Source organism: Castanea sativa, chromosome 10 (genome assembly GCF_040712315.1).
Source record: "Castanea sativa cultivar Marrone di Chiusa Pesio chromosome 10, ASM4071231v1".
Classification (NCBI taxonomy): Eukaryota; Viridiplantae; Streptophyta; class Magnoliopsida; order Fagales; family Fagaceae; genus Castanea; species Castanea sativa.
The window spans coordinates 38,950,800-38,968,849 of NC_134022.1; the positions used below are offsets into that span (position 1 = coordinate 38,950,800).

Below are 18,050 nucleotides of genomic sequence, written 5' to 3' on the forward strand. Positions count from 1 at the left end.
TAGAAACAATGTGGACCGAATAGGAACAAAATGGATAGAATGGACCAAATAGGACCAAAGTGGGCTAAATTAGACCAAAATGGACTGAATAGGACAAAATTTGACCAAATAATAATGAATGGGACTGAATAGAATCAAAGTGGACTGAATAGAACCAAAGATGACCGAATACGACCAAATGAATCAAATAAGATAGAAAAAAAAACCAAAGTGGACCAAATAGGACTAAAATGGACTGAAGTATACTGAATAAGACCAAAGGGGACGGAATAAGACCGAATAGGACCAAAATAGACTGAATAGAACCAAAGTGGATCAAATAAAACTAAATAAGACCGAATGGACCGAATAGGACCAACGTGGACCGAATATATATTTTGGAATGGAATGCTCTAAACCACAAATATATATCAAATAATGTCACATGTGGAAGAAAATTAGAGGAAACTGAATTATTTAAATGGGAGGGGATATCTTACAACTTTTGTTCCCTCCGCAATTTTAGTTAGATTTTTTATATTCTTTTTGGTTTTTGTTATATTTCTTTAATATATTTCTTATTCATATATTAAAATTTTAACATACTTACAATCAATACACTAATATTTTGATATGCCAAAATGCATTCAAAAAAGAAAGAAAGTGTTTCATATTTTATTAGTGTTTTAATTTCAAAACATATAAAAATTAAAGGAAAATAGGGAAAATGAAAAATTAAGTTAGAGTTTTAACAAAGGAAATAAATAATTTTTTATGTAATATTTTATTCTTTCATCAAAATTTGTGTAATAAATATTAAAAAGAAGAAGAAGAAGGATAATCATAACAAATAAAGCTTTTCATTCATAACTGAATTTTGACTTCATTAAAAAAATCGACTTCATTAATATATATCCAAATGACTTTTTATATTTCATATTCATCTCAAACAATCTATTTATCCATCTATCCATCTATCTATCTATCTATCTATCTATATATATATATATATATATATATATATATATATATATATATATATATATATGTTCAAGTACATATGCATATATCCTTGTGTATAAAATTTTGTTTCCATAAGGTTAAATCATGGCTCTACTGCTAAGAATGAATGCAATTAGGAAAGGGTTATTTGACTAAGGAATACTTATACATGCAAGCAAGTCATTTACTATTATTAGTTTTGGGGGTAAAGGTCCGTACAAGTACAACTCATTAATTAGCCTATATTCTTTTCTTAAACTATGCATTATTAGTGAATTGAGATTAGGTGTAATTGCTAAATTGCACCATGCAATTACATCATTTCATTCACAAATTTTTTTACATTTTAAAATTTTTAACTTTAACTTTTTACTTTTTTTAAAATATTTTTTTATTTAATAGTTGAGATTAAAAGTTGCTTCTCAACCATTCATTCTTATTGCATCAGGTGTAATACCCTAGGTACCACACCTGATCTCAATCCCACCATTAGCATTGCGTGTGTTCCCATTTAAGCTAACATATTCCTTCTTTTCTTTTTTCTTTTGTCCCCCTCTGGCCCTCTCTCTTTTTTAATGCAAGGTTCTATTCTTTTTTCTTTATTTTTTGGTTTGGTATAGACAAAAGAAAAAGCTAAATTCTTGTTTAGAAGATGACAAAGAAACCACGCTAGCCACGATTTTTTCTTGTTGAAGTAGTTCATTGCCCTAGGTACTGCACTTGATCTCAATTCTACCATTAGCATTGTGTGTGTTCCCATTTAAGCTAACATATTCCTTCTTCTTCTTCTTCTTCTTTTTTTGTCCCCCTCTAGCCCTCTCTCTTTTTTTATGCAAGGTTTTATTCTTTCTTTCTTTCTTTCTTTTTCTTCTTTTTCTTTCTTTTCTTTTTGGTATAGACAAAGGAAAAAGCTAAATTCTTGTTCAAAAGATGACAAAGAAACCATGCTTGCCACGGTTTTTTCCTGTTGAAGCAGTTCATTACACACGAACTAATCCGGGAGACGCCTACTAAGTACTAACAACAAGACATGTTACTAATGTAACACTGCTCTAAATAGATCCAATGCTTAAATTAGGGGAAAATATGATTATAGAAAGTAACTAGACATTGATTCTTTTTATTTTCTTTTTCTTTTTTTTTTGAGAAACAACTAGCCAGACATAGATTCTTATTTTTTGCTCAGGAGCCAGACATAGATTTTTTTTTTTTGGCTGAGAAACTAGACATTGATTCTAGTTGCTCTATATATATGTTACTATATTATATTGGAGTCACTCCTTATATGGAACAGTTGTCAATATTTAATTATTATTACTTTTTCGATTGTCAGAAGGGAAAAAAGAAGAAGACAATTAGTACTTTTTTTTTTTTGTATTTCCTTAATTTCAGTATTTTTTTTATTTGATACAAAATAGAAATTCTGCTCTAACCATCCTCAGAGGAGTGAAAAATTTTCACCAAACTGAGGTCTTGATTGTCAGTGGTGTATCCTGAGATTTCTATAATGGGGTTTAAGTGGTTCTCCCGTATTTGGTGTCGGACGTGGATGCTCAGGCCTGCTATTCTGGTCTGCAGGCAGCGTTGTCCTTGTTGGACAGTCTACATTTTTTTGGAACTGATGTACATAACATGATAACACCATTATATTGGCCTTTCTACAGTTATTGCATGCAAGTTCATATCTCCCATTTCAATCGTTTCCTTAAAGTTATGCACAATTGATGATCCCATGAATGCTTTCTCATTTAACTTGTTAATGTTCCCACTTTAGTCTTTCGCTTTTTCAATGACAAGGTTCCATTTGTTTGAAAAACAGTAGGTTGAATGAAACGTCACTCTCACAAAGTCATAGTATTGTTTATATTCTGCTTATATATTTCGGATCGTACAAGATAGAATTTAGAAGTTGGAATTTAGATCAGCTAAAGATTATAGAAATTCAAAAATCCTAAGAAGCAAATAATAATAATAATAATAATAATAATAATAATAATTGTTAGGAAATTTAGACTTCGGTTGATAGAATTAATAAGTTTTAAATCCAAGTTGTTAATTAGATTTATTATAAATAAACCTTATTAAAACAAATTAACGTCAATATAATATCAATATCATGCATAGCGGAAAATTAAATAAGACAAGATATGATAACCTAAAAAAATCAAGATATGATAACTCAAACACTAGTTTCACAGTAAAAAACCTGGGAAGAAACCTTCCCGAAAAGCAATTTACTATAATAAAGAAAAGTTTTAGATCTAGTACAAAACTTTTATCTCTAGACTCTATAATCCCCATAGATGAACTTACCGCAGAAACCTTTTACAGCTTTAGAACCTCTAAACTCTTCAATATATGAACGCCACTTTTTTACACGAATCCCAGTACATGAATAATTAATGATGCACGGCTCCCAATATGTGACTAACACACTAACTTGAAGAAGATGTTAACTGCAAAATTCTTCACTTTATCAATAATGAAGATTAAAAAGCACTTAGTTACAAAACCCTAAGACCCAAAGACGCCATAGCTTCTTTCAAAAAGAATAAAGCATCAGTCACCTTTTGCATGTGTTCTCCTTATATTCTCTTATGTGACGTCCTTTAAAATAAGTCTTATATATGTCTAGGATTGTAAGAAAAGAAACCCTACACATGTACACACGAATTAGAGTAAAATCAGATCTAAAAAACTGATTTTCATAAATCTCGATAGATACGTTATCTATCGACAAGCTGTCGAGTATCGAGCTAAATAAGCCTTTTAAATCTCGATAGATGCTATCTGTTGAGTTAGCTGTCAAGTTTTAAAATTCAGCGCTTCTTCACTTATTTCTTGCACGGATTTGCATGGTAACACTTGGACTTGAACTCTTATTCCTTATAATATTAAACACATCATAAGTCTACCCAATTACAAGTAAAGTGCGTTTTGTCAAAGAATTAGTCAATTTTAAATGACATAAGTTCCTAACATAAATCACATAAATCCTAATGATGATAATAATAATAATAATAATAATAATAATAATAATAATAAGGCTAGTCCAACATCAATTGTATCTCAATATAATCATTACACTGTGCACTTGATTGTTTTAATGTTGATTTTCATTTGCTTGTTATGTTAATTAATATGGATTTTTTTCCTTGAATAAGAGGTATTTATTAGCACTAAAAGAACATTAGGGCCTTTGCCTTCTCGATTCACAGCACATGTGGTAGTAGCACTACAAGTTCCCAGCATGGAACAATTAATTATCCACTTTTTTTTTTCCTTTTTCTTTTTCTTTCACTTTTCCTTGTTCATTTCTTTTTTTCTTTTTCTTTTCTCTTTTTTACCTGTGCCAACATCATTGGGCTTTGTTGATACTTGATACTATAAAAATTGATAGACAGTTCCGGTAATGTGAGCTCCACAAACATACCTTTTTCATAAAATAGAAGTATGTTCTCCAGGGTGTTTAGTCCAGTTGCTCTTGAAAATTTGGAAGAAATTACAGACAATTTTGAAAAAAATATATACAAAAGAATCAGGTCCCGGCGGTGGGCTGAAGTTGTCAACATATATCGGGAACATTTTGATCAGGCTCACAAGGTGATGGCGATGTTAAGGGAAACAGTCTTGCACTTAGCTATCGCCCATGGCTCAGAAGATATTGTTGAGGAACTTTTGAAAGTAATTCATGCTAACAAAGACCAGTTCAAGAATGTTCTACAATATAAAAACGATCAAGGGAACACCCCTTTGCATGTGGCAGCATCAACAGGGAGTCTGAGTACGTGTGTCTGCATTGCTGAAGCTGATCCATCAATGGGGAATGAACGTAACAAGGAGGGTAAGAGCCCTCTCTTATTGGCTGCTCTGCTTGGTAGAACAGAGATTTTCTTTCACCTCCATTCCATCTGTGAAAGACACCTAGACACATCCTACTATAGAAAAGAAGATGGTGAGACAATTCTACACTGCGCCATCAAAAGGGAGTATTGGGGTGAGCATTTTAATTAATTTGTTGAAATTCACTTCATGCCTGTCAGATAATTTAATATAATAAACTAATGTTTAAACCAATAGTTGCTACATGTTTACTTGTAACAAAATCATGGAATCTACTGTATATTGGTGAAATTGGTTGGCTGATTGGATACTTGCCAAACCATATTTTAAACGTTGTGGTTGACAGATTTGGCATATCGTATACTTCTCCTACACGGAGAACTTGCTACTTGTGTGGATGAGAATGGAACATTGCCGATCCATCTCTTAGCAGAGAAGCCTTCTGCCTTCCGAAGTGGTTGCCACCTTGGATGGTGGAGCATCATCATTTATCATTGTAAGTGTTACTAAATTGTCAAGCCGATGGGAATGCTCTTAGTTGTTGAAATCCGAGTTGCTCAATACATTCACGAGAGATTATTAGGTGCAATTAGCACACCTAATAATTTTTCTACATTATACCTTCGAAATATTTCTGTTGTACTGCATTACATATCATTATCCTCCGTTGTTTATTCGAAGGGACACCGGTTGACGTGCCTAAAAAAATTAATAAGAGTCGTACAAGACAATTGAATAAAAGGCGTGAACAGAAATTTCCAGAGAACTACCAAACATGCGTCAGCTTCCTTCAATTGCTGTGGAGGTGGACTATAATTCAAGTTGGTAAGTGAAATTATCTCAAAAAAAAAAAAATTGGTAAGTGAAATAAAATCTTACATTAAGAATAACTAGTTAAAGTCACTTTAAAAAATCACTTTAAAACAAATTATGGCAATTGGAATGAATGAGTGATTTTTTTTTTTTTTTTTTATTTAGAAGGAAGGAATAAGCAGCAGTCGAAATTTTTTCTCCCTAGAGCCCTAAGCATTTTATATATAGGAAAGTAGCAATTAAGCTATAAAACCCTTGGCGATGATTAATACTTAAAATAACATAACTGGTTCAAGTCTATAAACTTAAGTTTTGGGGTTAAATATAATGTCCATGTATGCTATATTAGCTTCTCATTTGGAATCTCCGATATTATTTCCCCAGCAAAAATTTTAACACACAAAAATACATAACCAATGAAAAGCCTCTCTTTTTTCTTTTTTCTTTTATATTTATATCTAATTATGTGTGTGCTTAGTCACATAACCAAACTAGTTCCTAATTTCTCTCCTAATCTCTAGTGGCTATTATAGGAAAAGTATGTGAAAAAGTCAAAAATGCTGATGAAGAGAATCCTGAAAGATCGAATGTTACTGCTAAATCGAGACATGAAGGTGAGTAGTGCAATTGTAACAAGTGTGTTTATAATGCTAAAGAATCCTGCATCGGTTAGGTTCAAGACTTAGTAAAGGTTTATGTACAAGTTGATCCTCTCCACCTATTAATTTTTGGGTTGGATACTCTAATGACCTTCTAGTACTATGCTAAATCTTACATATGCCATTTACCTTTATGCCCATAAAATTCTATTCTTTTAGGTTTTAAATTTTTGTTTTAATACGTTCTTAACTTATTTGTTTGTGTATTTTTTTTTCTTTCTAAAGCCTATCTTTTTTTAGGTACAACTTTTCAGCAAAAAACTACATCCAAAGGTAGACAACTAGTGAATCTTACTATTTGCACATTATAATAATCTAATCTTATTTTGTGAAGGATCCAAAAATGAAGATCATAAGCATTATTCATTTTGGAAATAATGTTGCGCCCCCTGTATGATTATCACATTTGCTTGCAGAGGAATAAAGCGCATTCTTGGATTTGGTACACCATCCTTTCCACTTTTTAGCCTTCCTTATTTTATGTTTCTCCATTTAATAATAGGAAAATCTTAATGAAAAATACTTGTTACGGGTGGTGTACACTATTTATTACACACATATTTACACATATGAAAATTGCATTGAAAACGTGAGTCACAATTTCCACTTGGATGTACATATTTACATTTTTCATTCACACCTTTGAGTTGTGTCCACAAGAGGTTAGCATAGTAAAGATGTTCAAGCAGGGCCAGACCCATAGGGGTGATGGCCCACCTTTAATATTACATATAAAAGTAAAATTTTAAATTTTAAATACAAAATTAAGTGTACTTAGCCCCCTAAAAAATTTTAAAAATTATCAAAAGGCCTCAATAAAAAATAAAAAAAAAATTAGACATCACATTCCTGTGATTATGCACTCTGAGATCAAATTTAGCTGTGTGGTGTGTGAAGTTTTTTACTTTCTCTGAACTTCACACCATATTTCTTAATTTTTTTTAAAAAAAATTCTTTTAAATTCAACATACTTTTGTTGTTAAGTTGTTTGACCTTTTTATGTTCATTGTTTGTAACACCGTTTTTTTATTTCTTGGTAACAGTAATTAGTTCAAAAAATATTTGACTTGTAATTAGAAGATATATATGACTTTTATTTAATTAGTAAATTATGGAAAATTTAGCTACAAATATTTGGGTTTTTCAAAAGAAAAATACAAATCATTCCGAATAAATGGAGGGTTCTAGCTGCTGCAAACAACTGTACCCACCTCCTCTCGCTCTGATATCTTTATCACTCTCTTGATCCATTTTGAAGAATTCTTGTAACCTCTATGAAAGATTAGGTTTACAATATTGTAACACAAGCAAAAACATAACGTTCTCTCCCTCTGGTTTAATTAGATCAAAACACCATGACTATCTCGATCAGAAAAAATGTTCACAACCCACTTTTTACATCAGATATGAAATTCAATATTATCTCAAATTTTTTCCGTTTGGTAATTTTCTCACTCATCCTATGCAATTTCCAATCGGCCAACCAAGCACATTTGCATTCATATCCCATTGAAAAACAATCAATTTTTTCAAATAATTCTCAGAACCAACAATCCATTTAATTTCTCTATCAAAGATTACAAACTGCAATGCCCCGGTACCAACCCAAAAAAAAAGCCACAACGTCATCAATTAATTATTAAGAATTAGTATCCTATAAAGAAAAAATTAAGAATTACTAGTAAATTTGGTGACAGCCTTAGTTCCCCAAGATAGCTGGACATGCCACATCAACAATTTACATATAAAAAATTTAAATAGTTTGTAGCCCAAGTATTATTCTTTTTTATTTATTGTGTATTTTTTTATTTACTGAAAAAATTATTTATTATGTTATTGATCTTACATTACTGTTGTGAGCTTGTTGTAAAAGGGCAAAACTTAGATGCACCCCCAATTAATTTAAATACATACTTGCATTTATTAAGGAAACACATGCAAACAGTTTTACTTTTCAATGACAATTAAATTAAATAAAGCTATATATTTGAATTTAATTAGAGAGTCTAATATATGCATTTGAGTAACGATATCTATGTTTTAGCCTTTGTAAAATTAGTGCCATATTCAGCACTTTTCATACTAATATTTTGTTAACATAGCACTAGTTTGCATTAAAAAATTGTTTGTTTGGCCCTCGAATTAAAATCCTGGTTCGGCCCTGTGTTCATGTAACTATATGTACATTAATATATTTGGTTCATAATATATATTCTGTTATATGGTTCCGAGGATCAGGGGAAATAAAGAAGATAAAAGAGACGCCCAGATTTACCGTTAAGATCATGAAACTTTGTTTCAAACCTATAAGCGTAGAGCACTACTTCGACGGAGGGACGAACCCTTGGCTAACTAGATATGAAGATGAAGACTTACGTTTTATTGCTGCATATAGGGATATTGAGTCGGAGTGTCATATACAGCCACAGGTAGAGAAAGAGACACCCATATTGTCTGCGGCAAAAACTGGAATCAAAGAAATGGTTATGGGAATACTACACAAGTTTCCAATGGCTATCCATGACGAAACGAGAGATGGAAAAAATATAGTACTGTTGGCAGCCGAGTACAGACGAACACAAGTATATGAGCTATTCCGCAAAGGCCATTTACGGATTGAAAGTATGTTTCATAAACTGGATAAAAACGGGAATAGCGCACTGCACCTTGCTGCTGAACAGCCTGAACTACGAAAGCAGAAGTCGGGCCTAATTCCTGGGGCTGCATTGCAAATGCAATGGGAGATTAAGTGGTATGAGGTATGAATCCAAAGTGCACTTTTCTTCTTTCTTTCATTTTTTGGGATAAATAAAATAAGTAATACTCTTATTAATCAAAGAAACAAAGATACGAGCACCAATCCAAGTAAGGAAATTATGTGGTTTGAGGTTTGACCACCTATACCTATAGGATAAAACTCTAGAAGTTATATTTGTACTGTATACTTAATTCATGTTTACAACAACCCTTAAGCAAGATATATATATATATATATATATATATATAAAGATTAGGAATTTGGAATTTAGGATTAGTCTAACTGGACATTACACTAAATTTAGACTCTCAAGTCATTACATCATATACTATATAACAAAAATTGGTTCCTAAAAGTTGTGGTTAGGCAAGGTAGCAAACTTTTCTATGCACCAAGTACATACATTCTCATTAATTATTAAAAAAAGTTCTCCATAATATAAAGATAGTTTATCCTAGATTAAACTACACAACCAATAATTTACTTTACGTAAGACTATATTGTTTGTGTTTTAAACCTTATAATTTTGAGTAAATTCTTGATAGTTAAGTTTAATTCAATATAAACTATTAAAACATTATGAACAAAAAAAAAAATTAATAAAGCTTGTGCCAAATGTCTTAATATGCGTATGTATTACACCAATAGTTTGTACAAAATAATTTAAATGAATTTAAATATTTATTGAATGTTGCGAACCTTACCAAGTGGCTCACTAATTGTTAATACAATTATGAATAAAGTCATGCATCACATGGGCACATCCTAGCAATAGTAAACATTACAATTATTACTTTTAACAATTTCCCTCAAACTCAAGGTAGAAGTTTGATGATGCCTTAAGTTTAAAATAAAAGCTTGTAAAGATCCCTCAAAGTTGGCTTTAATAAAGTCTTGAAAGTGACCAAATTAGATGAATGATAGACTGGCACATGATATGATATAAATTTGTAAGTGGATTGGTGAATTTGGTATATATAAGGCCCAAATGTGCCAATTTGAGTATTTTTGAGCCTTACATGAGAAAACAATCCAAATAAAAATTTATGCCCAAAAAAAAACATGATAGGCTTAATTGAAAAAGTCAACTAGTCAAATCAATTGTCAAAAGTCAACAATTAGAGGGTGAGTCAATAGTAAAAAAAAGTCAAAAGTTTAGTAGTATTAGATCCAGATCAAAACTAGTTCGAGAATTCAGGTCACATAAAAAAGAGGAATTGTTGACATGGCAAGTGACATGTATCATTGACATCGTTGGTACGGGCTTAGGGCTTACGTAAAATGACTAAATTATGACACATGACATTGTATTTAAACCACTTGCAACATTAACTTGGGAAAAACTTGGGCAATGATACACGTTTAGGGTGCCAATTGATAACCTTTCTTGATCATTGACGTCATGGAGTCAATTGCTCTTCTAGGATTGTACCAAAGTTTGTTGTGTTGGGTCTTGGCTTTAAAAATAAAGTTTCTAGGTCTAACGTTCAAGTACACAAACCTTAGATACAATGAAAGAATTGGATAACCATTCTTTTAGTTTTAGCTTTTTTGTTTTACACATTTTAATGTCCAAAAGTAAATGCATAAATTGTAAATTTGGAAGTTTATATTACCTAAATTTTAGATATAAAATAAAATAAACTGAATTTAAGAAAACAACCATACTTTTATCTTTCTGTTTAATGTAAATCATATCATTTCAAAGCTAGAAATGTAAATTAGAATCATGGGAGAACTATATATGTTGGACTTGGATTCGTAACCTTGTTAATGATCCTATGGTCCAGTGTCTATATATAATTAAGGAAAATAGTTTTTGGATTCGAACTTTGAATCCATGCAACAATGGCTGGAAATTTTGGTGGGCTAGCCTACCACTATTATATACAATAGCCCGAGAAAAAAAATTAAAAATTCCAATTTTTTTTTTTAAATTTCTTGAAGAAATTCCAAAATCCTAATAGCCATTATTCTTTTGTTGTTATTGTTGCCATTGTTTCCTTTGGTCTTAATGAACACAGCACATAATGAACTCCGTGCCACGAGGCTTCCTTCATCTCTCCAATAATGAAGGAAAAACTCCAGGGAAGATCTTCATGAAAGAACATGAGATCTTGTGGAAAATGGTGGAAAGTGGCTACACGACACATCAAATGCATGCTCAATTGTTGCAGGTCTCTTTGTCACGGTTGCCTTTAACATGTCAACCACCGTGCCTGGTAACGTGGATGACGAAGGCAATCCTCACTTCGAAAGGCAACTGGCATTTAATATTTTCGCAATTTCATCCTATGTCTCCTTCTATTCTTCATTGTTATCGGTGATCATGTTCCTTGTAATCCTCACCTCTGGTCACAAAGAAAGCAGTTTTCGTAGTACCCTACCAATGAAGCTTTTGTTGGCTTTAACTGCGTTCTACCTGTCTATAGCATCAACCGCAATATGTTTTTTCTGCAGCACACTTCTTCATTCTAAGAGAAAAGCTTAAATCTGCAGCTTTTCCATCATATTCATGGGCAGTCTTGCTGCTAATATTCTTTGCTATAGCGGGCTTTCCATTGTACTTTCATTTGACATGGGCTATCTTCAAGAAAGTCCCACGTCATCATCACCTAATAACTCCGGCTGGTTTTCTTATTAAACATTAAGTAAAATTGTTGCTTCCTAGCTTATTCAAGAGTCTTAATTTATTTACATATAAATAAAATTGAATCAAGACCCACTGGTGAGTCAGATTTATATATACATATATATATATATATATATATATATATATATATATATATATATATATTTATATATATATAAAGTCATTTATTTATTTCCTGTGATGATCAACTTGTACCGTGTGTGTGATCTATTGAATATTATCTTTCTTCTTAGTAAATACTAGCAAGATGTTCTGCAATTGCCGAAGGATATTTATAAGACTAGAATTTTATCTTTGGGAGTCTCAACAATTTGTGTAGAGCTATCATGATTCATAACTGCCTACTCGTGCATTACTTTTTACCTTACAAATAGCACCCTCAATACTTTGCAACAGAAATGGTATATAGCTTCTTGCACCAAAAAGAAAAAAAATAAATAAAAAAATAAAAAAAATTGCACCTCACTTACATTTCAATGGTTAAAGAAGGGGCAGCAAATAAGACAGGTAACATATTCCTTTTCCCTAACTTAGGAGAGTCATGCTCGACGCCCTTTGATGAACTGCTAGTTTCAGGTTGATGAGAGATAGTGGCTTCCTACACAAAAGAGATCGAGCCATACCTTGTTAGCACCTCATTAGTCAAAAAAGAGACTAGTACGGATAAAAAGTACGTAGAACCATTTTGCTATTACCTAGCTAGCTGATTTGATTTCAATCTCAAGATCTCAACATCCTTTAGAAACCCATGGAGGCAAAATAGGGTGGAACAAGGGTTAGGGTTCTGTTTGTCTTAGCCTTCTTGATGAGAATGAAGGGTAATTTTCATTTTGAAGCAAGTTAACGTTAAAGTACAAGGCAAAAGACCCGCGATGCATTTTATTATTACAAATCTGTGAAGCACTAACAGTACTGTCGCAGCCGTTTCAATTCCATAACGTGTATTCCGGAGGCTTTGGATAACAAATCAAATAGGCCCAAAGCCCACCGGCCCATTTACCGACAAAATCAAACTCAGATTATAGACAGGAGTCCGTGCAAGGTAGTCATGAGATTGACTAAAAATGGGCCCATAAAAAGCCCAGCCCGGGACCACAAAAGTTTGGCTACTAGCCTTGTCAGTATTCAACAACAACATGATTTGAGGCTAGCACGGAATCCCAAGAAAGGAGGGATGTCATAAGCAAAATGAAAAACACAACCGGCCCAGACCTGCGAAGCCCAATACTAGTCAACAAAAAGGAGCTTCGGCTAAGCCCAAGTTCCTTTGCCCCAAACAATAGAACCCAAAAACATTTCACTTCAAAGATCCGAAATTAAACTGGAAACAAAAATGTATTGGAAACTGAAAAGCACTTCTTCTTTTCAATTACCTACAAAAGCAACGGGGAAGACAGAGAAGTTGTCTAACGACCAATTCTCTCACAAAAAAGCCCTCTGATTCTTCTCCACAAATACGAACCTGGGAAAAATGGATATTTAGCCTTAATTTGAAAATTATGTAGCAAAATGCCCATGTTTTAGAACTCTATTGTAACAAAACTAAGATATGTATAAAACTTGATAACCTTAAAATCGAGTTCTATGTATATCTTTAATTAGAATGTCAAGTTCCACTTAAATTTTCAAAAATAATTAAGTAACAAAATATGTGTAGAAGTCAACATTTCTAATATCGAGTTTCACCTATATTTCGATTTTATTAAAATAAAGTTCCAAAAACATGGATATTTTGCTAAATAGTTTCAAATTAGGGGTAAATTAATACCCATTTTGGCTTACAAACCCTTCCCCAACTTTGTAGCATTGTAGAAGGGAAATTGTTAGAGTAATAAACTTTTTTACAAACTATTGATGTGGTGAGTGGTTATTGGTAAATAAAAAAGTGATATTAGTGATGGGTTTAGTTGATAACTAATAAGAATTAACCACAACTATAGTTTGTAAAAATATTGTAAAATAGTTTGTGGTTAGACAAAACTTAGGTATAATACCTTAAGTATTGTTCCTTAGGTTCCCCTTTTAGAATTTAGCCATGTGGCTACTTAACTAAAAAATACACTTTCATCTCATGAGAAAAAAATTCACATAACATAATTTTAAGAAGAGAACCTAAAGAACAGTATCTAAGCACTGTATCTAAGTCTTACCCTTTGTGGTTATAGTATTACTAACGTAGGAGCCTTCTCTCACTACTCTTTGTCTTACTATATCCCTGCACCCCTTTCCTAAGACCACCAATATCTCTGCCACCGCCTTTATAAACTCAAAAACAGATATTATGGATTTTAGTTTTTGGTTTAAAAAAAAAAAAATTTAAATCAACCTTTTTTTGAAAAATTGATATAATAATAAAATAACAATTTTATTTATTAAATATTTTAAAATTACCAAAATGACGTTGTATTGGGTGTGTTTAATAGATTAGTTTAATGAAGGCTAACAAGAAGCCTTTGTTGAACATTTTTAAACTTAGAGGACTCCATTGAACAAAAAAACGAAAAAAAAAAAAAAAAAAAAAGTTAAAACTTGAAATGAATTATAGTAAAACTTGGAATGCAAGGAGCTCTCAAAGATGGAAGTGTAGGGATAGAGCCAAAAATTTGCTGGACGGCCAAGGGAGAACCTCTAGGACCAAATATGGTGAAGCTCAAATCTTTCGAATCACAAATCAAACAGTGAGAGCAAAAAGAAATTGTCAAATTAACTCACTTTATTAGTTTGATCCACCATTTTTTTCTAAAATTACAACGAAAGTGAAATTAAAACTTTTTCACAAATGCTGTGATAGGATTTTAATTTAGTTCAAGTTTTGATTTTGAGGGTTTATTTTATATATATTTTTTATTAAGGTCATGTGGTAGCATGCATGTGGCATAAAAATAATATTTTAATATCACTCTTAGCCACACCAACTTAGAAATCATAAATTCAAGTAATAGTTTCAATTTTTTTTTAGGCTATGTATAAAACAGTTTGTGTATAACAAACACAGCTATAGCTATGACATGAGAAAGAAAGAAATGATACACTTTTGTAGTTGTTATTTTATAATTTATATTGTAAATAATATATCTTTTATTTATAAATATTTTATAATTCATAATTTTAATAGAATAATTGTAAAGTTGTGTTTTTACAATTATTGTGTATTGGCTTTAATTCCATGCCAAATTTGATTGTAATTTTGTTCAATCTCACATAATATTTTATGTGAGAAAGAGTGTGAAGACTTAAGGCAACATTGAAGACTAAAGAAGTTTTCACGAGTAGCTCGCGAGTAGTTTTTCCACGATAGAAATTGTCATACCCACAACCATCTACATAATCCATTGTGGTTTTCCTCAACTTCTACCTCTCCATATCCATATCTTTAAGAGGTTGATAGCTCAAATACGTACCACACCCATTCTGAGTATCAAGTGAGTTTTTGATACTGCTGGAAAGTATTGGAAGAAGCCAAGCTTTGGTGAAAGCAATCGGGCACATTGTGGAATCCGAAAAGCTAAACAAGACACAGTTCCGAGAAGTCTTGTTGGAGTAGGAGCTTGGAGGGCTTAGATGCATTGGGTGGATTAAGCTTGGAGAGTCTCTTGCCATTCGTGTATCCCAATTTATTGTCTAGTGGATCGATTTACTACTTGGAGTGCGGCGAAAAGGTTTTTCGTTGAGTTCTTCGGTTTCCTCTTCAATAACACATTGATGTGTTATCTTGTGTTTGTGTTTTTCTTCCCTACTCTTTTAGCTTTCATTTTACTACTATGATATGGTGAATATGGCTTAGAGTAGCTTTATTATTTGGTCGCTCGCATTTACTCTATTCCGCACTTAGTTTAAGTTAAAGTAAAATCAACCAAACCGTAATATTTTAATTTGGAGTCTAAACAGCTCTTGTGTTTTTAACACAAATCCGAGCTTTCAATAATAATCTTGATTAATTTGAAAATTTTGAAGAGAAAAAAAAGACTTGAAAAATTAATAGAATGTCAAAATAAATTGGTAACTAGCAATATCAAAATTATATCATAAAATTTAGATGAAAGATATGTTAAATGAAAAAGATATTCTTCAAAAATAGTTAGAAATTTAATGATTTTGATTATATAAGAAGATTGGATTTTTTTTTTTTTTTGGAACTTTGTTACCATTGCTTTTGCATAATTTTTATTAAATTAAGATTAATAAAAGCCTATTTAAACTCGATTATGTAACAAGAAGATTAAGTAAATCAGACATATTATCATTTAGAAACGAGATGTTAGCAAAACAGAAAAACAAAAGCTTAATTAATAATTTTACATATCAAAAAACTAAAAGAATAGATTTAAAAAAAAAAAAAAAAGCTAATACAAAAAATTAAATAAATGTTATATAAAATAATATTTAAGTAAAAAATCTGACTTATAGTTGTCGTTGTGATACAAATTAAATTAAATCAGCGCTGATTTGGCCTCATAGGCCATAGTTACTGTATAAAGCTAGCTATTGCCTGTTCATTTCTCAGGTATCAAATCTTTAATTAAAATCAGAACAAATGATATCATGTGTTCTTCCTTTCTCTTTTTTTCTCTTTTTTTTTGTTTTAACACGTTCCCTCTTTCTCTTTTTTAAGGCAAGGATCTAGTTCTTTTTTTCTTTTTCTTTTGAAAAAGAAAAAGGTTTAATTTCTTGTTCCAAAGATGACAGAGAGACGCAATCGGGCACAAATGATATAGAGTAGGAAAAAATTATTTATAGAGAAATCTTTCAAACTCTCACTAGAAGATTAGCATGGTTATATATTTTGAAAATATAATTATTGGACTATATGTTTTTTGTGTTGTTAATATGCATGTTAAATTTCATTCAAATTGGATGTTAAATACATTTTCATTCATAAATGCATTTTTTTGCATAATTTAAAACTACAAAAATTTGAAATTTAAACATTTGATTAAGACATAACTACTGATCTTTGATCTTCTTGAAATTTTTTAAGTATAAAAAATATAATTAGAAAACGTAATATGATGATATATTTGTCAAAATTCACATCCAATAAAAAAATATAATTGGACTTTAAAGATTTTTGAAAAGTCGGATTTATGTTAAAAACACAAAAGCTATTTAGATTCCAAATAAAAAATTCTGGTTCGGTTGATTTTACTCTAACTTATCTAAATGCGGAAACAAAAGCAAATGCAAGCGAACAAACAATACAACTACTCTAAGCCATATTCAACAAATCATAACAGTAAAATGAAAGTTAAAAGAGTGGGGAAGAGAGATGCAAACACAAGATAACACGACGATTTGTTATCGAAAAAGAAACCGAAGAACTAGGTGAAAAACCTCTCCGCCACCTTCCAAGCGGCAAATCGACCTACTAGAGAACAAAGTTAGAGTACACGAATAACGAAAGACCCTCCAAGCCTAGTCTACCCAATGCACTTGAGTCCTCCAAACTCCTGCTACCAACGGACTTCATGAAGTTATGTCTTTTCTAACTTTCTGGATCCCGCAATATGCCAAATTGCATCCGCTAAGCCTCATCGGCTTCTTTTGGCAAATCTCCAATACTTCCCAAGCTCTAAAACACTCTTTACACTCTGAATAAGTGTGAGTTATGTTTGGGTACAAATCTCCTCCCAAGGTATGGCAATGAGAGAGGGAAGGAGAAGAGGCTAGGATGATTTCTCACTAAGGATTAGTAGCTCTCTTTCTAAAAGATGGGCGTGGGTGTTGTAGAAAACCTATCTAGGGTTTTTCTCTCTAAATGGTCTCTTTACACATTTGTAGTTAATGAAAGTATATATAGTGTGGGTGAAGAGTAAGAAAGTCACACTTAAAAAACCTCCAAGTAGAGAGTTTTGTTGGTATCTCGCGAGAAGGCCTTACCCGCGAGACACTTGCGAAATTGATAGCCTGACACGACTCTTCAGCTTCTAGTCATATGCTTCTTATATGTCTTTTTCGCGGGAACCCTTCTCGCAAACTTCTCGCGAGATAGTTACGAAATGCACTGATCTTCAATTAAGTTTGAGTCTTCACCAACTTAATACTAAACCCAATACAATAGAATCCTACAAAAATACAAGGAAACAAAATAAAGCAAAAACAACACTTTTTGTTATGGAATAAAGCCAACATAAAACATAATTGTAAATCATAACTTTACAATTTTTTTCCAAACTAAATTTGGAATGAAACTTTATCCTATGCAATTTATTAACTTGAATAAACAAGAAGTTTTATTCTTAAAAAAAAAAGTTTTATGGGCCCTATTTTACTGCACAATTTCCTTTATCATCTACATCTTTAGCCAGCTTGCATGAATCACTAACATGATAAATAAACTGGTAGG

The 18,050-nt window shown here is 31.7% G+C and overlaps 2 protein-coding genes across 2 annotated transcripts; both read left to right on the top strand.

Moving 5' to 3' along the window:
• Positions 1-4,587: 4,587 nt before the first annotated feature.
• LOC142612502 (uncharacterized) lies at positions 4,588-6,259 on the top strand. The gene is made up of 3 exons (XM_075784587.1): positions 4,588-4,978; positions 5,171-5,320; positions 6,159-6,259. Exons 1-3 carry the CDS (start codon positions 4,588-4,590, stop codon positions 6,257-6,259), a joined length of 642 nt encoding a protein of 213 aa, XP_075640702.1.
• A 2,281-nt stretch (positions 6,260-8,540) lies between these two features.
• On the top strand, positions 8,541-11,497 carry LOC142612639 (uncharacterized). Its single transcript, XM_075784757.1, has 2 exons — positions 8,541-9,055; positions 11,079-11,497. The coding sequence occupies exons 1-2, from the start codon at positions 8,582-8,584 to the stop codon at positions 11,379-11,381; spliced, it is 777 nt and encodes a 258-aa protein (XP_075640872.1). The 5' UTR covers positions 8,541-8,581; the 3' UTR covers positions 11,382-11,497.
• The last annotated feature ends 6,553 nt before the right edge of the window (positions 11,498-18,050 follow it).

What these genes read in the sequence shown, in the direction of transcription:
- LOC142612502 (XM_075784587.1), top strand. Translation starts at nt 4,588, where the DNA reads ATGGCGATGTTAAGGGAAACAGTCTTGCACTTAGCTATCGCCCATGGC. An exon ending in CATCAAAAGGGAGTATTGGG is followed by an intron (nt 4,979 to 5,170) that starts GTGAGCATTTTA and finishes TGTGGTTGACAG; the next exon opens with ATTTGGCATATCGTATACTT. An exon ending in GAGCATCATCATTTATCATT is followed by an intron (nt 5,321 to 6,158) that starts GTAAGTGTTACT and finishes CCTAATCTCTAG; the next exon opens with TGGCTATTATAGGAAAAGTA.
- LOC142612639 (XM_075784757.1), top strand. Translation starts at nt 8,582, where the DNA reads ATGAAACTTTGTTTCAAACCTATAAGCGTAGAGCACTACTTCGACGGA. An exon ending in GGGAGATTAAGTGGTATGAG is followed by an intron (nt 9,056 to 11,078) that starts GTATGAATCCAA and finishes TAATGAACACAG; the next exon opens with CACATAATGAACTCCGTGCC.